Here is a 21,839-nt window from a genome sequence, read left to right as displayed (position 1 = left end):
ACTATACATTTCCGTGAAGATAAACAGGGAAGTGTATTCCCTCAAACCTAGGAGAGAAACAGCTGATGACCCTGGTTTTCAAAACTGGGGCTTCAAGTGAAACTGTCAGTCCATATTCAAATGGTATAATCACCATTAGAAAGAAGCCAGCACTTCTGAAACCTGAAAGTTAGTTCAGCTACTTGATTATGTGAGCAAGGATACTGACATTAAACTGAAAAACATCTAATTTTGAAAATATCCACTGGTAACAACTCTGACATGAAAATATCTTTGTGGGCAGGAAAAAAATTCCAGTTATGCATTTCTGCAGCATGTTAACACTTCTACAGTTACAGAAACAGAAGAGTATCTGTTGTTGGAAGACCTTTACCCTACCACCACCAATCAGTGGAGGAATCTTTTTGCCTTCATTCTAATTAGGTTTTCTAATTCATCATCGTTAAAAAGCCATGATTTTTAAATTTTATTTGCAGAAATTGCACAACCTCATAACAACACTTGCTGGAAAAGTTCAACCTAATTCTTTTCTCTCTTTAGGTTCTTCCTATTACCTCCAGATGATATCCATGTTACCCAACATATTTATGGTGGTGATTTTGGTAAAATATATACCGTTTATTCACCGATGTTTATCAATTCTCCATCCTTCTAACTGCGCTTCTTGTTGTTACTTTCTATTAAATAGTTTCTATAACTATTTCCTTCAAGGTAGAAATGCCCAGAATTGCATTCGGCATTTCAAATATCTTCAATTTACTACCATTTACTTTTTAAATAGTGTATTTCTTCCCTTTTCTTCATGTTTGAAACCAATCGTTTCAAAGTTAACACAGTCTTACAGTTGATAACATTTACAAATAAATAGGTTCCTTTATTTCTGGGCATTTGAAAATTAGGTTAATTTTATAATAAACACTTCCTTTTTCTTACCATATTTTTGGGCATCCTTTCTGGAAAACATCAACTCAATAAATAATTAGCAAATATAGCCTTACATTTAAAGTTATGGCCGAAATACTGGAATTGCTTAATGTAAATCCCAGCTTGATTTACAGGACAGCAAATTGGCATGAAACTGATGGCTCAGAGAGAGGTATCTTCAACTGTCTTTCAATACTTTCAATGTACTACCAATATAAACACTAAGTGGCCATCTTCCACAGAATTTAGCATCTCAGATTAATTATTACAAAAGTACAGGAAGAATTTAGCATTTAGGGTCAGTCCATTCCCTAGCAAACAATGACTTAGAAGACTCCACAATTCAGTACAAGTAGGTGACAATCAGATTAGGTTGCACAGGGGAATTATGTGAGTGATAAGAAATCTTTGTCATCATATTTTAGATAGAATAACATAACTAATAACTGTGTTGTCATCAGTTCAAAAATGAAATATCTTAGCTTCAATCTCCCACAGTACACAGATGTCAAGGATGTAATTTTCAGATCCTCTGCTGACTACAGTCTTCTCAGGAGATTTTTGAAGGAACATTCAGAAATTCTGATACTAGTCGTTAGCTCTTTCTCTGTTGGAGGGCACCCAGCATGTCATTGGAAAACATGCAGGCATGGTTCTTTAGTCGTGCCATTCTTGCAAATCTTCAGTATTTTTAAACTGATGACACTAAACTGTTGCTGCCACACTGTGCAACAATAGGACAAGGTATGCTATAGTCAAGACACTCCAGGATAGCACTTTCTTAAAATTCATAGTTTGAGTAGGAATACATTCCAAAACATGAATAACATTGGGAAAGTAATAACAAATTAAGAAGAGCTTACATAAATTAAGAGTTTACATAATCTCTGTCAGCCTTTAACACAAAAAAGTTGCATTTTCTTTCCTCTTCTCTTTTTGAGCTCTGAGAAGGCAATGTCTGGTTTTGCATATTAGCAGCTAGCAGGTCCTCTCCATTTATAAAAATGTTCTAATGATCAGACACAAACTTGAAACCAAACTGTAGAAACTGCTTACTTAAGAAGCCTCCATATTTTCCAAATGAAGGATTGCTAGAGAATATTCTAAATATTTCCTTTTAAAAATAGAATCTTACACTTATAATTTTGTGATATTAATACCGATAGTTTAATTCAAAGAGAAAAAGAGACAATCGACCCCAGATAGTAATTGGTGTACTACACCTTTTTCATTTCTGATTTCAGATTACAAGGATTGCTCTGCTGACTGAAGAGGGACTTCTTGAATCTCTCAATGATTCTCCTTTTCAAGTTGCATTGCAAAGCTGGAGGAAGCTACATGAAACAAAGAAACAGATGTTTTCACTGCTCAGTTACACCTGCCATAAAGATGACCTAATCAGCAGTACCATTGTCAAAAAAAGTAGCTACACTGCAAAAAGAAACATTGATATTTGATAGCATGGTGATAAACAACAGTACAAGATTTGATTTAATGGCATATTATAATAATGCTCCTTAGTTTGTCCATTCCGTTAGGCTTGGCATACCATATAACTCAGTCCCTCTAGCCTTGAAGGTGAAGATCATGATAACAAGCCTAACACAGGTAATGCTAGATTTGCCTCCCTGATCAAAGTGCCAGTATTTGGGACATTTTTCTACAGATGAAGCCCATAGAACATTAGAATAGATTTCATGTTGGCTATAATGAGTGACTCCAGCTGAAATTAATGGAATTTAAGAAGCTTAGATCTTCATTCAATGTCTGTAGAATGGCTTCAACAGGCTCTTAAAGGTCCTTATGTACATCTTAACACAATTCAGAACACTTCTTTTGCTAGAAGCTTCCTGTGGGAGGTAATTTACATTTCACTTGTCCATAAAGCAAAACTGATTTTGTATACTTTTTCTCCTGTATTTTTTGGTTGAAAAACTACACATCTTTCAACTATATTTACAGAAGAAAAGCACAAATCATACTTTATCATGATTTAAAGTCTTCAATAGAGAGTTCAAAAGAGGTGTCTGTCTTTGCTCTTTGAGATTTTAAAATCGTTTTTGTGCTCCAACAGTAAATGTAAAGTTTCAGCTGTTGGTCACTGCAGTGACACCAACCCAGTCTGATGACAATTCTATAATATGTGCTACCCTTTTGGAAGGATCTCCTATGCTGTTTCTGTGTAGTTGCTTATACCTGCTGACAGTGTTTGTAAACCTACGATTTTCTACCATTTAGTATACACTTTATAAGCACATCATTGATGTAAATTCACAAAGTGCCACTCTGCTGAGTTCAGGAAGCTTCTTCACTACCCAAGGAAGGTCTGACTGCTAATGATTCATGTTCAAACACTGCCACAGTACACATTATAATGATTTTTTTCCCATTGGAACAAATTACTGCTCTTAGATGGCTATAAATCTGGAACAGCTATATTGGCCTCACAGGAGTCCTGATTTGCTCTGACAAACCAGGGATCAAGGTTACATCCTAGGCATAAAAGACTTCATCAGACAGCTGGTTACATACAGGGTTTTTTTACAGATAGATACTACTCTCTTTTCATGTAGATAAGGCCTTACACAAATGCTTTAAGTCAGATGTTGAATGTTCTTTTGTCTATAAGTAAGTAAAAAGAACAATGCCTTAGGAAAGCCCTGCAAGATACTCCATAAACTACATGCACTGCAATGAACTGTGTGCAGTTAATGCACCATGGGCATATTGGGATATTCTGAATCAAAAGTGGTAAAGAACAAGTCCACTGCTTGAGAAATTCGGGGCTGCCTCAGGCACTAGTGTTCAATTTTAGCTTTTGTTTTAACGAAATCAGATGTCAGATCAGTTTTAAAAAACCCTCAAAAACGGCCAAGGATTTACATAATGCTTTTTTAAAAGCTTTCTCTTACATTGTTTTCCAGAGATCACTCTGACTCTTGTTCCCATGGAAACTGAATTGGGAAGGCTGCTGGCAGCCAAGAACTAACAGGCAAGAACTCTCCCTTGTAAACTTCAGTTTAGAATTGTCAGCTGAAATATGCAACAGTGTTTCAGAAAACAGCTATGTATTATAAAAAATATTCTACCTTAGATCTGTAAAAACATAAACAAGTACAAGAGAAGCACATAGTACACAGTGAACAAGCACAGGTATGGATTGGGTTCTCTGCTTTCCCATTCCAAAACCAACTGACACCAAAAGCATCAAAGTTGTTACTACTGCTTCAGTGGTCAGTTCTGAGCGAGTCTTTGAGTTGCTGTTAGTTCTCAGTTATTTGGCATCCACATTATGTTAACTTGCATTAATTAGTAGGCCACTTGAGAAAACCTTCAACAGAGAGGATAGGTTCACTAATGAGTATCTTGGACTTATTCCTAATATAGCATGTAAAGACTGAACTGCCTCATTTCTGTTAGCAGGAGAATGGGATCATTTCCAATTATTTTAAATAACAATTGGTTTTTTTGTCTCTGATAATTTAATTCCTGTATTACCTGCTTTGATAACCTTGACAGTTAAAAAAAAAAGGAGACATGTAAAACACTTGCAAGTTCAGTTATGCTATTCTGTTCTAAACAAAAAACAAACAAATTTGGTTCAGCAATCTGAAATCCCCTGAGGTGATAAGCATCACTTTCCAAATATAAACGCTTCATTTTGGAAAATAAAAATATGTTTATTAAATAACTGCAAATTTTACAAGTAACCAAATGGCAGCCATCTTTCTGGAGAAGAAAAAGTTTTGTCACATTTTTAGTTGAGAGTTCAATGCAGATTTATATCAGCTCCATTTTCTTTTGGAATTAACATGAAATAACTTCAACTTTCTTTCACTATGAAACATTTGAACTTAATTTTAAAATAAGCCTTAAATTTGAAAAAGACCTGACATTTCAAAATATTTAACATATTCAAGATTTGAACTATTGCACTAGAAATCCCAAGAAATTATTACTATTTATTGATAATAAAAAATATTACTTAGTAGTTATTTAGAAATTATTGCTATAGAGGAAAGCATTTTATGTACTCTCCATGTCATTATATGATATTAAGTCACTTAAAATATTCATATTGCTGGCATGACAGAATGTTGTAAAAATAATTTACAGTACAACCCATTTTTCTGAGGTGAGCCGATGAATTTTTTTTCATATGACTCAATTATTGCCATCCTCCACATAACTAATATTCAAGGTTATTCTTTATTTAAATGATATATTTTTAAAGCATCCTGCCATCTGCAAAAATGTCAAGTTCTGTTGTTTTTAAAGAACAGTGACTAAATTAGCAGCACTTTGCAGTACCATCATTTTGACAACAGCAAATAACTAAAAAGTATAGAATGTCAGAAGCAACAGTAATGCATACTTGAGTGATGAAGATAATTTTGTGCAGCTGAATAAGAATCTGCTGAACAGGGTCACTGATCTGACGCACCTTCCTTTGTGAAACAGCAATTCCTGCTGATGCTGTAGATGACAAGAATAAAATCAGAAGGACAGATAATTTTGTTATATTAATATATTAATAGCATACACTGTTTAAAACCTGTAGATGTAAATATTAAGTTTTAATGCATGACTTGTTTTTCCAATAGTGTTGGGAACATAAAAAGAATAATCTAAAAACTTAAAAGATTAGACAATGTAATTGATAATGGGTTTCAAAAGAAAATCCCTTTCTCCAATTCATTTCTAAGTTACTCTAAGAGAAAAGAAGTATTGATATACCTCACTAATCATAAAATTTTTCCCACATTTATTCAAAAGGAAATTTAAAGATATGATAAACAGAATTTTCTTATTTTAACTGAATTTTTTTACACAGATTAACACACATATTTATTTTTTATATATTTTGATGTCATGAAATTTATTTTCATTTTATCTTAAGAATTAAAATAAAATGTCTGGTGTGGACCATTTGGAGAACAATTTTATTAAAATACATTTTCATGTTGCTTATAGTGATTTATCACAGCTACTTTTTGTTTCCAACATCTAGCAAGAGCATGTTTTGAGAGAAACCTCAAGAAAATGTGCAAGAAGCTATGAATCTCTTGGGTCTTCTTTACTCTGCATCAGAAAATTAGTGGTTTCTCTTCTTTGTCATAAATTCCTCCCCACCAGAGATCACCCTAAATGACATATTGGTGGAGACTGCAGAAAGAACCTCTTACCAGCATTCTCTGCGATCAAAATGACACCATCATAAAGCACGTTAATGTTCATTTTTCATATTTAGGATAAAAGAATACCAATGCTAAGCAAAGAATAATGCGTAAAAATTTTTCTCTCCGCAAAAGAGAGAATACAGACATTGCTCTGTATTACAGTTTGTATATTGCTTTTGCTTGTAAATTCCATAAAAATAGTAGAGTTGACCCATGAATATAAGGGAAAAGTGGGTTTTAAAAACTTTAAAATGCAAAACTAATTACATATTGATAGAGAAATGCATGAGGCTAAACAAACCACAAAATAGGGTTATGTAAACCAGAAAATATTAACACAGATTCAATTCCCATGTACATGCACATGTAATTATGACCTATGCACATTACATATACACTATATATAATGAAAATTTTATTCCCCCCCGCCCCTGCCATATTATATGGGACACAAAGTTGGCCTGTCTGATGAAAAAGAGAAAACAAATTTTGAAATTAAATATTTTATCAGCTTTGAAAAGTGTTCTGTCTCTTAATAGATCTCCATATCATTTCTCTAAGTATTAACATTTCAAGTAGATTTGGACACTAGACAGATAAGAAGATAAAATATTCATTGACTAATTATAAGAAGAGATCCCAAAGTTGGAGATCTACAATAAAAGTAGGGGCACTTTCAGAAAATAACATTGCTATAAGTTGCTTCTAATATTTTCTTCTAAAACAGATATTAACACCCCCCCCCCCTTTTTTTAAAAGCATATTGTATTTGAACATTTCCTTAACTATTACCTAACAACAAGCACAATAGATATGCATACAGAAATTCACAAGGAGTTCACACACATGCTTATATTTTAGTGCTTAACTATTTAATTGGGTATCCAAATATGATCTTTGCTAAAAAGCATCCATCATACCTGATGACAATGACACCACATTTTGTAGTATAAACTTTGAAGTAAAGAACAGAGTCAGTGTGGAATTAAAAGGAAAAACATTACTTTACAATTAAGAATATTACAGTACTTCAAACATTTAGGCTTCCTCATATCATTTTTATTAGATTATTGTTGATTTTATTTTGATAAGTGTGAATTTATTATCAAGGCAAGGAGCAAGAAAGCTGAATTTTTCTTATATTATGAAAATAGTGAACAGGTGTAAACCTGTTCCTCTTCCTCTAAAGCTAGACTACCATTCTCTGTCAAGCAAATCCATGTACATAATGTATACTTTTCACAGACAAAAGCACTGCAAATGAAGTCACGCATGGACAGAAGCTATGGTTTTCTTTCAGCAAAATTAATTTAACACAACAATTTTAACCTGTTCATTTACTTCTATGTGTTAAAATCAGATTAAAATATATATGTATATATCAGCTATGTGAAAATACTTATTTCTTGGGATCAAGAACTGAAAAAAAAAGCAGAAAGTGAAAGGTTATTTCCCCCACTGAACTACTGTTTGGGACTTACACAAACAGCCATTAAACCAGATATGGCCTTGGTCATCCAGAATTTGAGACAGATATACGTGCCTGCTGTAGGTACATTTTTTCTTGTAGTACAAATAGCTTTGTGATTAAAAGACTGCACTCTTTTTCTAAAGTGGAAGTGCCTGATTTACCAGCTAGTAATATGAAATATCTGTGTGATATTTTTCCTGCCGTATTCAATGAGATATTTGAAAAATACTAGACAAAGGCAGCTTGATAAAAAGCAAAATCAAATTCACTTGACTACCTAAATTAGTAAGCGTTACTTAAAATTTACAAAGCACAGTAAACTCAGTACCAATTTGTGGGTATTATACCTAAAAGGCTGACTATATTTTGTTAACTAAAGAGCATTATGAACGTACCTATTGAATCAAAAAAAGACATCAACATTTATTTGTGTTCCATGGAATAATTTTAATTCCAGGCATAAGAACCAATAGAGAAATACTGCTGATCAAGCTTTAGGTAATCTAATAGAATTAGGACACAGAAGTAAATATTATACATTCTACAAACTGTGCAGATTTACAAAATATCATTCAGATTTTAAATATAACAATTAAACCAAACAGAACAGCTTTATTCTTATTTACCTAGTTGCTCCTCTATCATGCTTTGCCTGCTGTGAAAGAGTATAGAGCCAAAACTAAATCAGTTTTTTGAATTTTTATGTGGTAAATCAGTTGTTATTCATGATTTTTAAATCTTGTGTATTTAAGTCATACACACTGTCAGACCCAGAGATTAAATAAAATCTTATCAGCAGACTGCCACCATAAAACACTTAGCGTATCACTAAAGAATAGTAGTTAACAAAATAATCTTTCCAAGTGGAGTATTAGACCTAGAAGCTAAGCAAAGAGCTTAAGTCCAAGTATTGAACTTCAGCCAGCAGACCTGTATCTCTCTCAAATACAGTCTAAACTACACTTCTGAGGCTAATTTAGATCCATATTCTAAAATTTCCTAACATAAATTTATATTAATACATTATATAAATAATATAGATTTAGAATAATGCTTAAATTTAGAATATATAAATGTAAAATATATGTTCTAAAATATATGTTTTCTAAAATATTATTCTAAATATTTTCTAAAATATTATATGCCACAAGAAGAGAGATTTTGATCTAAGCTCAGAAAAAGTATCTCAACTGGAAAACTTGTTTCATCAGTGACGATGTATAAATACATGACAATTTACAAGGGCTCTACAAAATGTTCCTTTCATAGGAGAAATTCCCATTGCATTCAGAAGTTTAGCAAGGATAATGACCATTAAAAAATGAGGTCTTGCTGATTTACTACTGGAATTCATATTTTTAAAAAATTCCTTAAGGAAATTTCAGACAACATATTTGTATCTGAAATGTAATTATCTCCTTTTCTAACATTTAAAAATACAATTATTAGATAATATTATGATTTTTCATACTGCAAAGAACTACAACTGAAAGACTATGAGACTGCCACCCTGTCACAAACTATTATCTTAGTATGGACCTTGCATATAAGTGGAGGCACTCTCAAGACCAGATCAATAGGCAGTAAAGCTGAAGAAATAAAAGAGGAGACACTCTGTATGGAACAGGAGAATAAGGTTTAAAAACTTGGAAGTCATTAGGTTTAAGTTAAAGTTTGATTTTGTTGCAAGCACAAAATTACCTGGTCGCAGTCTTGATCCTGGACCTTCAATATAATCTCTAGTATTATTTAAAATTAAAAGAAAAAAAAATAGTTTTAATTGTGTTTGGCATCAATGACTGTACAGGAAATATCAGTACATGAAGTTGCAGTGATAAATAAGGAAATGTTTCATGAAGGCAATCGCACAACTGTTCCCCTGTGAAATGACCAACTGGAATTGATCATAACAATGATCAATTATATAACCTATATTAAAATCAGAAATCATACCTACCTAATCTGAGATTGTCTTTCAGAAGCACTAAGACTTCGTTTAATTATACCTGAAACAGATGTATAAATATTATCTCTGCATTAAAAAAAAAATATACGTACATGTTAATATTTTCTACTTCCCAGACATGGTATCAAAATAACTTAAAAAGCAGTGTTAAACAAACTTCAAAGCCCCATTTGACTATGGAGTTGCTGTTAGATGTATCAAAGATTTGTTTGCGTCATAACTAAAATCTCAGCCCTGCACAGTATTTTAATAAATACTTTCAGAGTTTCACAGAAACTAACAACACATGCTGACTAGATGTCCACAGAAGATGTACCTGGATTTGCATTAAATTATACAGTTACTGCTGCCACTGTAGTCACAACGTTATTCTAGCTTTTTATCCAGACTAGAGACATTTACCCACTTTCTCAGAGGATCTTTGATGGCTTGTCTAAACTTTGTTTTACCAGAGTTTTATTGCCACCATTCTATTAGCTAACTATTCAAACTACTACATGTGCAATACCTTACTTCTTAAATAATCCCACCGATTTTAAGACCTTGAAGACAGGGGTATGACCAGTTGTTGGTCAAATATCTAATCAGCAATAAAACTGAACTGAAACATTTATGTCATATATTGCATAGTGCCAAAAAAATTTGAAGAGGGAGGGGTAATGTTTGATATTTATTATTTATGCACTTGGAAAGCATTGTCTTAAAGTGAGTATTTGTCTTAAGCATGTCTTAAGACATTCCTATAAAACCGTTCCTTTGAAGGTAATTTTGACATGTAAGACCACTCTCTCCTACAAATGTTATCTTTTTTGAATCCTCCTCATCTTGAATGAGGAATAAGTGTATGTTTAAATCTAGACATATTTCAGCTAACTGAAGGTCTGAGTAGGAAATTCTACAACAATTTTCCCATAGAATTATTGCATTTTAATATAATACCCTGCATCTTTGTTTACATGAGATGTTTCTTCCACACTAGTGACATCACAAGCATTATCATAAAACAAGAACAGTAGCTAAGAAAAGAAAGATATTATGCCAAACTTACACTAGTTTTCCCATTGTTGGTCTTGTTACAGCAATTATATTAGTTCTACAGCAACAGTAGAGGACTTCTAGAGAGCAAACACATTTCTGAGAGTCTTAAATCTTTTCTTTGTGTTCAGACATACTTTCTGTTATGCTCTGAAATATAGTGCCTCTATTTTTCCTACTTTTCTGAGATCCTCTGAATTAAAAAAAAAATTAAAAAATCCTGAAGGAGGCTTGCATCTGTCACACAGAATCCACTTTAAAAGCAAATGAAATGATACATCTTTAGGCCCAATCTTTCTCCTTCAAAAGAAGACACATAGACAGATAATGAAAGAAAAAGAAACAGTGTTTTATTCCTTACTAATGCTTTGCAAAACAGATATTAAAACTCTGTAGTAGTTATCCCGAAAGAAGGTTTGATAAGAGCAGTTGATTTATGTAATAGCAAATAAACTAGGCCCTTATGGAAGCAAAGATACTTCAATTAACTTTAACACTGACAGGAAAATAGATAGGAAAATACAGTGTCCACTGTCTAGAAAGTAAAAACAGCCTTTGGAAATGAAAAAATATGATTGTGCCTATTCCAGAAACAGATGTTTTACCTGCTTGGGATGCAGACACAATAATACAGATACAAAAGTAGAAGCTCTGACTGAACCGGAATCAGGTTCCTTGGGGTAAGGATTTTGAGTGACAACCTCAGACACTGTTATAACAAAGACTATAATATGTTATGGGAATATATGTGAGAAAATCTGTAACAGAAGCCACTTGGCTAGAAAGCTAAATTTGAACACAACTGTTTGCTAGAGTTTTAAAAACGGCTCCCCCTTCCAAGCATTCATATACAAAATTGGATTTGAAATACTATACCCTTTGGCTGTTTCAAATAAATGGTTTCTCTATCAGTAAAGGGCTCATATCCAAATTTGCTTAATTAGTTTAATGACTCACCACATTTGACTTGCTAATCTGCCAGTTTATGAGTGTATTTACAAGTGCATGATATTTCACACCAAAGAGTCTGTCTCACCACTCACTGTACATGGCAGAGATGCAGTATTTTCTGATTCATATGCTAAAGTTAGGAAAATATGTATTAATGCTAAAAAAAAAAAAAAACAAACAGAAATCATGATGCAGAACATCACTAAACAATAGCCAATAGCCTTCAGCCCTATTTCTATTGCTTATTATTACGAGACACCCTGAGCAGCTACCACTGAGATAGGAGTTTCTTCATGTTAGACACTATGAAAACACATTGGAATAATTTCTTCAGTAACTAAGCACAAGGAGACTCAGACATCTAAAACTCATTGTAACAAATATATTCATGTGTGTAGACACACACTCATCAAACACTAATGACTTTAGTTATAATCCTTAGTCTTTTGTGTAAGAGTTATGCTAACCATACAAAGACAGACAGGGAGTAAGAAACAACATAAATGTGTAGGAAAGTTAACTAACGTAAGTCATGGAGTGCATAGTGCGTCCTGATGTTCAGCCAGGGTGCTACCTGGACCATAAGGCCTTTGACACCGTTTCCCACAGCATTCTCCTGGTGAAACTGGCTGCTCATGGTTTGGATGGGCACACGCTTTGCTGGGTAAAAAACTGGCTGGATGGCCGGGCCCAAAGAGTTGTGGTGAATGGAGTTAAATCCAGTTGGCGGCCGGTCATGAGTGGTGTCCCCCAGGGCTCGGTTTTGGGGCCACTCCTGTTTAACAACTTTATTGATGATCTAGACGAGGGGATCGAGTGCACCCTCAGTAAATTTGCAGATGACACCCAGTTGGATGGGAGTGTTGATCTGCTCGAGGGTAGGGAGGCTCTGCAGAGGGATCTGGACAGGCTGGAGCGATGGGCTGAGGCCAACTGTAGGAGTTTCAATAAGGCCAAATGCCGGGTGCTGCCCTTCGGCCACAACAACCCCCAGCAGCGCTACAGGCTTGGGGAGGAGTGGCTGGAGAGCTGCCAGTCAGAGAGGGACCTGGGGGTGTTGATTGACAGCCGGCTGAACATGAGCCAGCAGTGTGCCCAGGTGGCCAAGAAGGCCAATGGCATCCTGGCTTGTATCAGAAATAGCGTGGCCAGCAGGGACAGGGAAGTGATCTTACCCCTGTACTCGGCACTGGTGAGGCCGCACCTCGATTAACGTGTCCAGTTTTGGGCCCCTCACTATAAAAAGGACATTGAATTACTCGAGCGTGTCCAAAGAAGGGCAACGAAGCTGGTGCAGGGTCTGGAGCACATGTCGTACGAGGAGCAGCTGAGGGAACTGAGGCTGAGGGGAGACCTCATCGCCCTCTACAACTACCTGAAAGGAGGTTGCAGAGAACTGGGGATGAGCCTCTTTAATGAAGTAACAAGCGATAGGACAAGAGGTAATGGCCTCCAGTTGTGCCAGGGAAGGTTTAGACCAGATATTAGGAAGCATTTCTTTACAGAACGGGTTGTTAGGTGTTGGAATGGGCTGCCCAGGGAGGTGGTGGAGTCCCCATCCCTGGAGGTGTTTAAGAGCAGGGTCAACTTAGCGCTGAGGGATATGGTGTAGTTCCGAACTGTTAATGTTGGATTGATGGTTGGACTGGATGATCTTCAAGGTCTTTTCCAACCTAGATGATTCTGTGATATTTCCTTTTACCATGGTTACTCCTTTGACATGGATGGGAAGAGCAAGACAACATAGGTTTTGTTTAAGTGCCTTGCAAGAGGGAATTCTCAGTTCAGGATGATCTCAAGAAAAATGAAATATAAATCCTTCATCTCTTTCCTGTTTTGTGCCCACTCTTGTTAGAATGTGAAAGACACATAAAAGCCAAAGCTTTTGATTCTCATCAGCCTCCCTATTCTGAAGAGCTCTACGAAAATTGCTTGAGGACATTAAAACATTAAAAATACATATATATACATACATGAGGCATCAAGAATTTTTCTGACTGCTACTTTGGTGATTAATAACTGATGTAATTAAAGTAACTTTTTTTGCTCACTAGCAGTGACTACATGTACAGCAACAGAAGTTGCCATAAACATACTTTAAGCGTAACTCAAGCATCATACTGGAAAACCAGGTCTTGGCAGATCTTGTTCTAGCTGCTCTCTTCAACCAAGTCCCATTAGCCTGAGGTCTCAAAAGAAATCTGAATCTTAAAAGTCAAAGTCAAATTGGGCAAATCAAGTCTACAATACACTGTAAGATCTCCAAAATTCTTCACAGACAGTCCATTGTGCAAATTATAGGTTTCTTGATGCAATAATCATTTTCAACAAATTTCCTAAGCTTTCCCTTCACAATCTAAAGAACTATATATAAGAGATGTGAGATGATCTTATCCCTAAGATTTACCAAACTATCTAAATATCATATGTAAAGAATAAATATCTTCTCAAATCATCAAATCCACCAAAGAATACAACTGGTCTGAATTTAAAAAAAAAAACAAACAACAAAACACACCCCCCCCCCCCTAGAAAAACACTCTGTGATCACAGAACTTGCAAGATACAAGGTGGCTGTCTGCAATTAAGCCCAAATTTTGAATGAAACTACTAGTTCCAGACACCAAATGACATTACTGAATGGGTATTTATTTCCTACCGTGTTTTCTATTATCCTCAAAAATAATTAAATTTGGAGCTAAGTGATGACCTAAACTCAGAGCCCAATCATTTACTACATACAACATGCAGAGTTCCTATTTTGAGAGTATCCTTGTTTCAGAAATCCCCAGTTATTCAGCTGGATACTTTTGACTGCTTTGAGCATTACCCGCACAAGACACAAGTCCTGGCACTGTGTAAACAAGTAATTTTTCTAAAAGCTCAAAGAAAGATATAGCAGACTCTTCTAGAGTTACATCACTAGAATATTCTTCTGGCAGATCTGTGGTCTCTTCATTACATGGTAACTCTGAATACTATTGCATTGCAGAAATTCTAGCAAGGAAAGGAGTCCTGAATATCAATGTCTTTGCTTATTGGTCACAGGTTAGATAAGTTCAGAGATTCCTCCAAATACTGGAAACATATGTTAAAACTATGAGGTAACAGAAAAACTCATACAAAAAAGAGCAAGATACAGCACAACAGGACTGTGCATTGAGACTTCTTAGCCTCATGAAAAGCTAGTAGCTAAGCAATTCTGAAAGGGACCTATTGTATGCCTACCTTTTTATTGTAAGGAAGGTCAGAGGGCAAGTACATAAAAAACCCTAGGGACTAGGGTCTTCTAATAGCATACTTTACACTGACCTAGTCTTTCAATGTCTTTAGGACACTGCAGTGTAAATGAACATGTTTCAAAAAATTGAAAAATATTTTCCAAAAAGTGTTCCCAGACATAGGGTAAACTTGTAAACTCACCCACTGACATACTAGCTCTACTGAACTACTACGCATTAAGAGATAGCACATATTTTCCTGCTATTTGGTTTTACCAGCAGAAATGCAGGTACAGTTACACAGTAAATCAAAACCAAGTAAAAACCCCTTAAATATGACTCAGCTAAGGTAAAGTTGAGAACCTTCTTGATTTTAAAATACGAAAAAATGCAACTAATAAGCTATTATCATCCCATCACTCTTTGTTGCTTTTTGACTCAATATGTCCCTATCCTCTGTCAATCTTTATAATTTCAAATTATAAGGACTTCGGGGAAAAAACACACATGTCTCAGTACTGCTTCTATGCTTCTGAAATATGCAGAATCTTGCTCCTATAGGATTAATCATTTTGAGTACCCTGAGCAACTATTTCAGAATCTACATACCCTGCATTTGGCAATCTTAGTTGTTGTTAAAGGAGCTGGTCTTGTAGAACTACATTCCTAGACTAAGAACAATAATCCTTTTCTTGAAGCAGAATTGAAAAGCACAGGGTATGTAAAATTATTAAAACAATGACAATTAGTGGACTATAAAAAGATCTAATCACTGTTACACTGTCACTCACATGCATACCAGCTTCTGTGTCACTGAACAACTCAGCATATCACAAAATACCACCCCAGTTTTAAATTAGAGTGATATTTTTCTACATTTGCAGATCATGTTCTCTCTGAAAGTGATGTGATGGCAGCATGATTAGACAAACCCTTTCAAGACCCTGATCAATATACCCATAATTGAAACCCACATTTTCATGTTAGCAGTTTCCAAGTCAGCTAGATGAAAGTTGGTCACATTTCCTCTGTAATGCTGACATGCTTGACAAAACCATGGCTGATAATTCAAACACTGTTAGTCACTTATTAGCAATGAATGGATCATAACCCAAGCAATACCCAAGTATCCTGAATTTATAATAATTTTTTTAAAAGCTATCTTTTCTTTTTTCTTGAAAAGAAGAAAAATTTGCCAGCATTAATTACAACTGATCTACAATGCTAATTTCAACATTAAGTAGAAACTACAGGTGATCTAAAAACATATGACTGCAGAATTATTTTTGTGAAAAGGCAATCCTGAAGTATCTATATAAGAATTAAACTCTGTGCTGGGAGGAAAATGGACAATGACTTCTAGAAATGCTGATTAAAGTTACTGGGATTAACAGGAACTGACTGGATCTTTCCACTTAAAATACTTCATTAAATCAATGGAAACCTGTCACAAAAATATTTAAATATTAGAAAAAGTTGATGTTTTGTTGATGCCCAAATCTTAAAGAAAAATTAACAAGAAAATTATCATCAATAATGCTTTGGGTGTGGCGAGTTACAAACTACACAAAGAGTTCAAATGTCTGTGTACAATGCTGAACCAGCCCACAAAGAATTACATTTCTGGGAGACACACAATATATAATTCTTCAGTATAAACACCAAAATAGAACATTGCCTCCACAGGCTGCTTTTCTTCAAGGGGTTCCTTCTATGCAGCCCCCTCCCACAGTCAGAGTAGGCTTCCCTGTACCCTGTAACCTTCTCTGTTACTCTCTTAGCACAAGAAAGTAACAAAGAAAAAGCACGCTTTTTTTTTTTTTGCTTTTTTTTTTTTTTAAGAAAACTTTGGTAATAAAGTCAGAGCTGGCTAGCCACAGGTCCTCCAGCCTTTAGAATGGCAGGCTATCCAGTTACAATTAGCAAATCACACTAATGGATTTTAAGTAGAATTATCAAACCATTTATTTCCCCTGCACTAATGGCTAGACATTTCAATTAAAAACAGTCATCTTCTTTCAGTAGCTTGGCCAAAATCTGAAGGAATTCAGCTAGCAAATAGGAATACAAACAGATTAAGTAATGTTATTCTATGTTTTTTGAAGCCTGGAAGCTTGCAACAATAAGATTTTTGTTAATCTTTAGACAACTATATTTCCTTCACCGTTTAAAAGTACCGTTTAAATCACCCACAGATTTTCTGTCAGAACCTCATGGAATGAATGGAAATCTCGAATTTTGCTCAGTTCTAATATCAATCTTTTTCTTCTAGTATAAAATGTTCTTTGATTTCCTCTAATCAGAATCCCATTCCATTTAATAGGTAGATCACGGTAGGTCATAATTTAGCAGGTAGCTCACAGTGGTTACAGATGTTTCACATCTCTTTTTTTAATTTTCATGTTTAGGATATAATCCAAAAAAACTATACTTAAGATAACATCCAACACAGCTGGTGCTTTCCTGTCTGATTACCATAAATAACTACAGGCAGAATTAACGTTGTGTTTTGTCACATAATCCCTTTCTAATTCAAAGCTAATCATTAAGTATTCCTTCAACTACATTCAGTCAATTCATCTAGAGAGCTAAAGCTTGCCTCTTTCAACTTTCTTTATACACCCTCTAACAGGGAACTCCATTTTTTCATATGCGCAGCATTATTGTTACTGAGACAAAAGTTTTCACACTTTCTTGTCTGTTTCTTATCAACACTAGTTATCTTATACTTCAAATTTAAAAACACCTTCTTTGTCAGGTTGCCCAATAATATTCCAGTTTTCATAGCCATTACAGCAAAATATGGGGACAAGCTACACAAAGACTATGTGATGTAAACTTATTAGACTGGAAATGGCTGTCACAAAGGCACAGTTATTTTATTTTTCTTTCCCTAGGACGCACAACAGATAGTGAACTTGCAACAAATCATGAAATACCCTAATATTTTGGAATAAACAACTACTTTGCTGTTAGAAAGTAACGTACACTTCATTCTTAAGGAACCTTACCAATAGCAGACTCTTTAAAATGACTTGAACTGGAGCTGCTTGAGTTGTCCAATACGTCCAGCTCATCATCTAATTCAGAGAACATATCTGCACATAAAGGAAATGATAGCAAAGAAGATTTTAACCTGCCTCTGACCAGCATAATAGTACTCCTGATACTTCTTTTGCTAATGACTACCTTTCTCAGAGTTCTCTGAAGTGCTGTGATGCTCTACCAGGATTTCTTCATATGTTCTTTCCTCATCTTTTCCACATGCAGATTGACAACTTTCAGCTGGGAGGTCAGTATTTTCAAAAAATTCACTTTTGCAACTGGCTGCTCCACTGCTGCTGCTATGAAGACTCAACTTCTCATAATTTTTCTGACAACAAAGAAAAAAAAGGAAGTGTTACGCATTGTCCTTACCCAGCACTCATTAGAAAACCTGCAAATGAAAATGTCACTTGTGCATACACACACATAAAAATGTACTTTCTGTTCCCACTCAGCTGTTAGTCCAGGACTATATGGTACCCGGTTCAGTCACTGATTCTAAATTTAGAACAAAACTTTTGAACTGTTAATCTAGACAGATTATTTCTAACCTTTACATAAAAGGCATCTTTGCTCTTGATGGTCTTTTCATAACAAGCACTGAAAGTTAAAAAAATTAAACAAATGCCAGACCAGAAAGAAATACTGAACAACAACAACAAAAAAGAAAGACTGAACAAAGATAGTAGATTCCCAGATACAAGCAATGGGAGATTTACTCTCTTCCACCTTAGATAATAAACAGCAGACCAGCTCTGGACAACACAAAATCTGCACAACAGTTAAGATGGTAGTAAAATATGAAGTGAACTTGATACGATGTGATGCCGAGAGACTCCCCAAGGCTAAACTGACCAAATGCTGACTGGCACTGCAAAGCAGAGCTAAGAAAATCAAAATATGGAATATAAATTATTTGCCTGTAACATTTAAGTGCTGAATCTTGTCTGCAGAATGGGGTTCTTTAATGAGTATAAGATTCTGCCTCTGCTGCTGTCAATATTTATAGCTTTTCTGGAAAGAACAAAGATCCCTGATCCCTGTTATTGCTTCTATTTTAATGCAATGTATTTTGAAGGCAGACTGTTTTTATGATGTCTTTATATATTGTTCCGAGTCTTCTCATATTATTTCTGTTGCGCATAAATAAATTCATGCTTCTTTTTACTCTGTCTTGTCAGAGTAAAGTGCGATAAAACAGAACAGGAGATAAATTATATAAATATATCAGATTAAACAAATGACTACCTTTAATATTACAGTAATTTCAGGAGATAATACTTATATCCTTACCAAGTGTGTCAAAGACAATTTGGTGTGTATCTAAGACAATGTTCTTCCAAAGTTTTTCCCATGAAATATTTTAACCTTATTGGGACACAGCAGAATCGGTGCACTAGAAACTCTTCCTCCTACAGAAACCTAACCGCTCCCCTGAGCACTGACTATACCACTGCCTGTGTAATGGTCTGCTTCAATTACTTCCCCATCTTTACTTCTATTCCCAAAACCATAACTTAACTTGTAAGAGATGGCTTGTCAAGCTTTTCTCTTTAAATTTGGGTGGGAAAAGATCATTTTACACTGAAGTACTGGACTGAGCTTATGTCCAAGATGCCACAATAGCAGTGACTGCAGTGTAGCACAGCATGGCAACCACTAACAATGATTCTCAAGCTCACTTAAAGAGAGCAGTGTAGTCTTGGCACATGAGCACACTTATTGTGCCCTGAACAGTCAGTGCACAAGTACTGAAGAGAACAAATTCACCTGTTCTACATCAAAGAAAACAAAGTAGAGAGAGAAAGGTCAGACTGAATGGACATTTCAAACTTAAATCTCCTTTCAACATTGCCAGTACTGAACCTCACACTCAAATGACTGTTAACAGTAACTTGTAAATCAGGTGGAGCTAAGGGGAAAAAAAAGATCAAAAAGACTGCTGTTACCAATTGGTGTCAGATCTAACTGCCACATAAAGAAAAGAAACCTGCTTGAAATGCGTGAACTGAATTCTGTAGACCTCATGATAAAAATAATTGTCAGACCTGCTATAGAAACTGTTCAGAGATCAGTGAAACATATCCTAACGCCTTAAAGCAGTTATATAAACTCTAAAGCTATAATCTGTCTATACATAAAATCTGGTCCATTTACATAATATCTGAACATAGAAAACTACAGTATTTCATTACTCATCTGAGAGTAATAAATTAATTTACTGCAATATATTTTGCCCTACCTAGACAATAGCTAATAATTTTCAAAAGTGAGATTACATATTATTGTTTCTCTTTTGAGTAGGACACCTGACTGATTTAGAAGGACAAAAGTACCCTGACTGGAGGAGGCTGGGATGTGAGTTCAATGCCACTTCTGCTCAGCATTGGAGTGGGACCATAAGGACCTAAATAAGGATGCAAAAATATAAAGAACACGATTTTGTGAGAAGAGCATGGAGAAGTATTCTCCAACGCCTTGAAACAACCATTTCCATATGTCTCAGTGAGACTTTCAGATAAGCAGAAAGACAGATACTTATATTTTGAAATCTATGAAACAGTCATGGACACCACAATTCAAAACATCACAGACATTGAAACATGAGTTAGGTTGATATATGTTCATGTGAGCCCAGTATTTTAATAATCTTTCTGGAGGCTTCATCCATTGACCCAGTTTATTCTCACATTTTCATAATAAACTAGCAGCTCAGTTTCCCCATGCATCAAATTGTTTGCCACCTTTGTTGAAACACAGTATAAACACAGTCCAAAAGAAAATCTAAGGAGAAAAGAATCTCTGTGCAAAAAATGTTCAAATTATGAACCAAATTTTTTTTTTTTTTTCAGGATTCATCTTTCTTTATGACTGAATAAAAGCCTCTCTGGAAACACTTGGAATTTGTGTCCCAGTCATGAAACAAGCTGTCTACAGGCTAAGACTCTTCATCCATATCCTGTATACTTGCACTGTCTCTCTCTTCACTGGTCACCATTACCACTGTAAAATCAGATATACTATATTTTTGGAGAGGTGAAACCTAAATTGGTCTTTTCAACTTCCAACAGGAATTTAATCTTTTATAAACTGAAACTAACACCATCCAAAAAAAAGTAGGTTTAACTAAAATAAAGATATTGATCTTTTGTTTAGCTCTGTTTTGTTATATTGCTGTCCAGAAGAATTAACTTTTCTGTCTTCAAGAAATACAGAGCTCTCTAGTGGCACTTGTAAACAGTAGTTAAATAATCTTCTTTTTTAGAGACAAGTAATTACAGCATTATACTACTCAACTGAATTTCTATTTCAAGAAAAAAAATATAACTACTTCCACTATTAAATTATTTGTAAAAAATTAGAAGATAGCAATACAATGAGTAACAGCTAACATGAAATTGTCAGGAAAAAAACTCATACTAAACCTACGTATTTCTTTCTGTAACAGGGTAACAGCTCTTGTGCATTAGGAACAAGAAATAGATGCTATTTATAATGGTTTTAGTAAGGCTTTTGACAATGTTTCTCATGACATCTTACAAGAAACCTGGGGAAGTGTAACCTAGATAAAAATCATGATCAGTTGGCTGTATAATTGACCATAAAAATTGTACTGAACTTGGTAACTACTTTGAGTGTTTGTTAAACTGAAAATGGGCAGTGAACAGAATTTTTCAGGATCCCTTCTGACCTTGTTCCAAAACCATTCAATGTTGTCATTGAATTACAATGATAATCTACATAATAGAATAGAGCACCTATTAAATGTGGCAAGACTGTGATACATTCACATCATATATCATATTACAGCATATACATCATACACAGAGTTGCGTCAATGCAAGTGACAATAGCTGTTGAAAGTTTTGAGAAACTGGAGAAACTAAAGGAACTGATGAAGTTTAAACAGGAAACATGCAAAATTTTATGAGCAGGGAAAAACAACTGTACAAATGCACAGATTGGGGAAGGACTGGTCAGAGAGCAGCTCTGTGGGAAAAGATTTTGGAGGATCAGAAAACTCAATGAGACCATGCTGTTACAAA

At 34.9% G+C, this 21,839-nt stretch overlaps 1 protein-coding gene across 1 annotated transcript in view; it reads right to left on the bottom strand.

The window, feature by feature from the left end:
• NEK10 (NIMA related kinase 10) overlaps positions 1 to 21,839 on the bottom strand; it is a 107,064-nt gene that overhangs the window by 16,632 nt on the left and 68,593 nt on the right. Inside the window, exons 26-31 of the mRNA XM_074891781.1 lie at positions 17,938 to 18,121; positions 17,760 to 17,846; positions 9,533 to 9,581; positions 9,277 to 9,314; positions 5,300 to 5,400; positions 2,148 to 2,258 (exon numbers count right to left, since the gene is read on the bottom strand). Of these exons, the coding sequence (XP_074747882.1) occupies positions 2,148 to 2,258; positions 5,300 to 5,400; positions 9,277 to 9,314; positions 9,533 to 9,581; positions 17,760 to 17,846; positions 17,938 to 18,121 (570 nt within the window). The remainder of the gene's footprint in view (positions 1 to 2,147; positions 2,259 to 5,299; positions 5,401 to 9,276; positions 9,315 to 9,532; positions 9,582 to 17,759; positions 17,847 to 17,937; positions 18,122 to 21,839) is intronic.

Source organism: Strix uralensis, chromosome 1, assembly GCF_047716275.1.
Source record: "Strix uralensis isolate ZFMK-TIS-50842 chromosome 1, bStrUra1, whole genome shotgun sequence".
Lineage (NCBI taxonomy): Eukaryota > Metazoa > Chordata > Aves > Strigiformes > Strigidae > Strix > Strix uralensis.
The sequence above is the reverse complement of the archived record's forward strand: the minus strand, read 5'-3'. Positions and strand labels throughout refer to the sequence as shown.